Consider the following 6,324-nt stretch of genomic DNA (forward strand, 5'->3'; position numbering starts at 1 on the left):
GCACAACCAGGTAGAGAGGTGCTCATTAAATCGGTGGCGCAAGCTCTACCAACGTAGATCATGGGGATTTTCAAGCTCGCATTTTCGGTGTGTGATGACCTTGCTAGGATAGTGAGGAATTTTTATTGGGGGTTCGCACAAGGTAAAAGGAAAGTACACTGGAAGAGTTGGGACAAACTTATGCAGCCTAAAGATAGGGGAGGAGTGGGCTTTCATGACTTCCGGCTTTTCAATCAAGCTTCATTGGCAAGGGAAGCATGGAGGCTAATTGTTAAACTTGAGAGTTTATGTTAAACCTGTAGGCTTATCATCCAAATGGTACGCTGGAGGATACAATTTTTGGTGGAAATGCACCATCATCATGGCAGGCCATAAGTTATGGTTTGGACTTGTTGAAGAAAGGATTAGTATGGAGAGTGGGAAACGGTAAAAACATTAGAGTTTGGAGGGACAATTGGTTACCCAGATGACCAGACCACATTCATACAAGCCTCTCACTGCAAGGAAATTGTCGTATTCATTTCGTAGAAGCTTTGTGAACTCAAATGGATCATGGAATTATGACCTACTGCACAAATTATTCGTCCCTGCAGATATCACCGAAATTCTGAAGATCTACACACCCCCGCGTCTGAAGGAGGATTGCTGGCATGGGGACTGGGTAGACATGGTAAATTCTCTGTCAAGAGTGCATATGATATGGCCTTTGATGAAGCCCATCAGGACATCACTTCGTCTTCAAGCTCGTGGTTGTCCGGTGCACGTTCATGCTGGAAATCCACATGGGCATGCGGGGTAGCCCCCGCGGTAAAGAATTTTGCATGGCGCCTTGTGAGGGATTTGTTACCAACCTGGCAAAGGAAAAACATAATTGGCCTCGAGGTGAAAAGTTTATGGCGGGTTTGTGCTCTGGAAGTTGTGTTGGGGAACGCGGTAATTTCAAAAAAAAATCCTACGATCACGCAAGATCTATCTAGGTGATGCATAGCAACGAGAGGGGAGAGTGTGTCCACGTATCCTCGTAGACCGAAAGAGGAAGCGCTTCAATAACGCAGTTGATGTAGTCGAACTTCTTCTAGATCCAACCGATCCAAGTACCGAACGTACGGCACCTCCGCGTTCAGCACACGTTCAACTCGATGACGTCCCTCGTGCTCCTGATCCAGTTGAGGATGAGGGTGAGTTCTGTCAGCATGACGGTGTGGCAACGGTGATGATGATGTTACCGGCGCAGGGCTTCGCCTAAGCTCTACGTTGGTATGATCGAGGTGTGTAACTATGGAGGGGGCACTGCAGACGGTTAAGAGAAACTTGTGTGTTCTAGGGTGCCCCCCTGCCCCCGTATATAAAGGAGGGAGGGGGAGAACGGCCGGCCCTAGGGGGCGCGCCCAAGAGGAGGAGTCCTACTAGGACTACCTAGTCCTAGTAGGATTCCCCTTCAAGGAAGAGAGGGGGAAGGAAGGAGAGGGAGAGGGAGTCGGAAAGGGGGGCATCACCCCCTTCCCCTAGTCCAATTCGGACCCAAGGGGGGGGCGGCCAGCCTTCCTGCGGCCCTCCTCTCTCTCCACTAAGGCCCATGGTGGCCCATTAGTTCCCCCGGGAGGTTCCGGTAACCCCTCCGGCACTCCGGTTTTACCCGAAATTTCCCGGAACACTTCCGGTGTCCGAATAACATGGTCCAATATATCAATCTTTATGTCTTGGCCATTTCGAGACTCCTCGTCACATCTGTGATCTCATCCGGGACTTCAAACAAACTTCGGTCGTCAAAAACACATAACTCATAATACATATCGTCATCGAACGTTAAGCATGCGGACCCTACGGGTTCGAGAACTATGTAGACATGACCGAGACACATCTCCGGTCAATAAACAATAACGGAACCTGGAAGCTCATATTGGCTCCTACATATTCTACGAAGATCTTTATCGGTCAAACCGCATAACAACATGCGTTGTTCCCTTTGTCATCAGTATGTTACTTGCCCGAGATTCGATAGTCGGTATCATCATACCTAGTTCAATCTCCTTACCGGCAAGTCTCTTTACTCGTTCCGTAATACTTCATCCCGCATCTAACTCATTAGTCACAATGCTTGCAAGGCTTATAGTGATGAGCATTATCGAGAGGGCCCAGAGATACCTCTCCAAAACACGGAGTGACAAATCCTAATCTCGATCTATGCCAACCCAACAAACACCTTCGGAGACACCTGTAGAGCATCTTTATAATCACCCATTTACGTTGTGACGTTTGATAGCACACAAGGTGTTCCTCCGGTATTCGGGAGTTGCATAATCTCATAGTCTGAGAAACGTGTATAAGTCATGAAGAAAGCAGTAGCAATGAAACTGTAACAATCATAATGCTAAGCTAACAGATGGGTCATGTCCATCACATCATTCTCCTAATGATGTGATCCCGTTCATCAAATGACAACACATGTCTATGGTTAGGAAACTTTGCCATCTTTGATTAACGAGCTAGTCAAGTAGAGGCATACTAGGGACACTATGTTTTGTGTATGTATTCACACATGCACTAAGTTTCCGGTTAATGCAATTCTAGCATGAATAATATACATTTATCATGAAATAAGGAAATGAATAATAACTTTATTATTGCCTCTAGGGCATATTTCCTTCAAGTTGAAGACAATTACCATCCTTTCGTGATGTGCCCACTTGCTCGCGATTTATATAGGGCACTGTCGAGGGTGTCGAGCCTCGCGAATCAGAATGAGATTCTAAATAATGGACGAGAGTGGTTGTCCCAGGTTCTTGAACCACCAGATGATGTTCGAAGCTGCATGCTGCTGATGACATTCTGAAGAGTTTGGTACGTTCGAAATGAGCTAGTCCATAACAAGCCGGTTCCTCCTGTAGAGGTGTCATGTCAATTTCTTCAGAGCTATCTTGATTCATTGATGGGTATTAAACTGCACACCGATGTTGATCCATACAGAGGGAAACCTTTCATCACTTATGCAAAGCCAAGTATGCCCAATAATGTGTCGAGGGAGGAAGCTAGGACCGGTTGGAGTCCACCAGTGCATGGCTGGGTTAAGTTAAATTCGGATGGTTCTTTTGTTGCAGTAGGGGATGTTGGAGCAGGGATGAAGAAGGCTCTTATCATTTCCGTGGCATGTAGGAAGTCGCACTTGTGCCAGGACACCCTTGAGGCAGAGTTATGTGTGTGCATGGAAGGACTCTCTGTAGCTATACAGAGAAGTGAGCTGCCGATCATCATCGAGATGGATTCTTTGGTTGCAGTTTCAATGGTCCAGAGCAAAGAAGTGGACAGATAAGTTTATGCATCGCTAGTAAAGGAAATAAAGTTCCTTCAAGGACTTAGATTATCTTGTACTCCCTCCGTTCCTAAATATTTGTCTTTATAGACATTTCAAATGACTACTACATACGGATGTATGTAGACATATTTTAGAGTGTAGATTCACTCATTTTACTTCGTATGTAGTCATTTGTTGAAATGCCTAGAAAGACAAGTATTTAGGAACGGAGGGAGTATTACTCATGTACCTCGTACCCAGAATCTAGCTAGTGATTGTTTGGCTAGTTTTGCTAGACTAGAGAATAGGACCATGACATGGCTAGGGTCGGGTCCTCCAGAAGTTTTGGAGATTGCAAACAATGATTGTATGAACATTATTATTGAGTAATACAAGTTTGATTCCCGCATTTTTTGAAGTATTGTGAACATATTACCTCTGCATGATCTAACTGATTGATTTGAAGTCCGGGATTCAGAAATCCTATATATGCGTACTGGTTTTACAAAAAACATTACGTATTGCGTGCGGTGGGATAACCACATAGAGCAAAATGTGGAAATAACCATCGAACCGACGCGTAAGTTTTTTGTAAACCTATTGTGTAAGAATATCATCACACTCTAGTATTTCAGCCATTCAAGGAAAATAAAGATGAAAATAAAATCCTAAAACCTAGCGGAAGCGAATCAAATGAATTATGTTGAGGATCGCTATCAGATCATCAATGCAGCTTTACACAAAACATAGGCTCAAACACCCTAGTAGAGACCATTTCGGTGTCCAAAGAGAAATGGGCTCGGTAGAAGAAGATGATCGACACACATGGAGTTTCTAGCTCGTTCACATGCATTGGGATTAGCAGTAAAATCCAAAAAATAGTAAAATTATGTAAAATAATAATCTGATTTTTAATCGACAAACATTGATGATTGTTACACCTGCGTGCAAAATTGTGATGGAATGGTATTGATTGATGTCCGGGAAAGAAAAAAACAAAATCAATGCTCCAGAAAGGCTCCTTTTGAAAACATTTCGGAGTACCGATTTTTCCCCACAGATGCACAAATGTCATGAAAATTTTCATGAAGATAGAGAACTAAGCAAAGTTTCTTGCAAAAAAAAACCCAGAATTCTTTAAAAGTGCATTATTTTATTTTTTATAATTTTTACTGTTCATACAATGTGCATATGAGCTCAGGATTAGGAAAACTTTTGATATCGGTTCTTTTTTTTTTGTCGAATAAACTTATGATCTGTTCATCAATTATCAAAGTGCACGTAGAAGTGCTCAGGGGATGCACCACAACTTCGTGGAAGATCCCGCATGTACAAGAAAGAGGATGCCAATACAGAGCACAAATTGAACTCTACTATCCTATTAATACCATCTCCACTTTGTATATACACACACGGAACAGCGACAAATAGTGGGCCGAAGATGCACAAGGCAGTACATGTACATGCCGTCGACGAGCGGTAAAGCTTGACCGTGACCGAAGCTAAGCAGACCACCAACGTCAAAAAAATTATCTCTCCCTCACACAGACAAGACGCGGTCACGGCCAGATACTTTCTACTGTACTCCAAGCGAAACGATCCTATCTGCGGGCCCACCACGGAGGGGCGCGCGCCCGGCCCCCACCCGTCCACGTCGGTCACGCGGCGATGACCACCGTGACGGCCGCGGCGTCGGCGCTCCCGGGCCACCCGCTGCTGCGCCCGGCGGCGGCCTTGGGCGCGGCGGCCGCGCCGCTGAGCACCGAGTCCCGGCACGTGGGGCAGGAGTCGTGCGAGACGAGCCAGGTGTCGACGCAGCGGACGTGGAACTCGTGGCCGCAGCGCGGCAGCACGCGCACCTTCTCGCCGTCCTCGAACTCGCCGAGGCAGATGGCGCAGACGTCGTCCGCCGGCGCGGCGCCCCCGCCCGCGGCCGCGCACGCACCGTACACCTCGATGGGGAGGCTCCTGAGCGTGCGCTTCTTGAGCCCGCCCTGCCCGCCCGCCGACGCCGCGCCGTCCAGCTCCCCGCCGCCGCCGCCCGACGCCTCCAGCGACGCGCGCCGCGCCCACCGGATGACGTACCGCGCGAGGGAGTTGAGCCCGAGCGCGAAGAGCAGGGCGAAGAGCAGCGCGGCGAGGATGATCACCATGTTGGTGTCGAAGCTGGCGTCGCCGCCGCCGCCGCTGCTGAGCGCGCGCTGCGCCCCGTTCTCCGCGCTCGACGGCGCCTGCGAGCCCGTCTGCCCCATGTACCAGCTCATGGACCGGGTGTGCGCGCCCATCGCCTCCTTGCCGCGGCAATTATGCACCGGAAGTATGGGTCACTCGCTTGTAGAAGGACGTGGACGTAGGAGCGGCTGCTATAATGTGGCCGCGGGCCTGCGCGCGCTGCACTTTATATACCAACTCGCACCCGTTTCGGTTCGGAAAAGTTGAGGCTCATATGAGTGTGAGTGCGAGCTAGAGCGAAGGAAGGACCCCTTTCTTGTCTGGATTTCGATCGGATAGATATCACTGGGAGGAGATGGAAAATCAAGCCGTGGTGATGAGCCGGGAAATGGCCAGGGGACTTTATATAAAGATCTGGACGAGGAGGAGGAGCGGCTGCCCGATCGCCGGCTGTTGGACCGGGAGGCAGGGAGGTGGTTCGGTTCCGGGCCACACTGTGTCTGTGCGGTGGGTCCTCCAAAATGATCGCGCACGCCTTGGCCGGAGAAATATCTAGCCAGCTTTGCCGGTGCCACGCACTTGTTGGTTGTATGGTTGTGCCGGGTTGGTGCAAAACTACAAATGGGATAAGCCACGCGCGTGCGCGCTGATGCAAACCTGCCTTCTTTTGTGTTGGACGATAGAATAGAGTAGCGAGCAGCTGGAAGGAGGGGCTCCATGGATTTTGTTGGATCTCACACACGGCTAAAGGGGAAGCAGGGCACGTTGCCGTAGCACGGAGGCACGTAGCCGCGTAGGGTTGCTTTGCAGGTTCCAGTGTAAATGAACAGATTTCACTCTTTTCAAAAATTCAGCACAAA

The 6,324-nt window shown here is 48.7% G+C and overlaps 1 protein-coding gene across 1 annotated transcript; it reads right to left on the reverse strand.

Annotated features, from left to right (window-relative positions):
• Positions 1 to 4,591: 4,591 nt before the first annotated feature.
• Positions 4,592 to 5,877, reverse strand: LOC119277420 (RING-H2 finger protein ATL74-like). The gene has a single exon (XM_037558698.1). The coding sequence runs from the start codon at positions 5,575 to 5,577 to the stop codon at positions 4,951 to 4,953; it is 627 nt and encodes a 208-aa protein (XP_037414595.1). The 5' UTR covers positions 5,578 to 5,877; the 3' UTR covers positions 4,592 to 4,950.
• Positions 5,878 to 6,324: the final 447 nt, after the last annotated feature.

This window comes from Triticum dicoccoides, chromosome 3B (genome assembly GCF_002162155.2).
Source record: "Triticum dicoccoides isolate Atlit2015 ecotype Zavitan chromosome 3B, WEW_v2.0, whole genome shotgun sequence".
In the NCBI taxonomy this organism is placed as follows: domain Eukaryota; kingdom Viridiplantae; phylum Streptophyta; class Magnoliopsida; order Poales; family Poaceae; genus Triticum; species Triticum dicoccoides.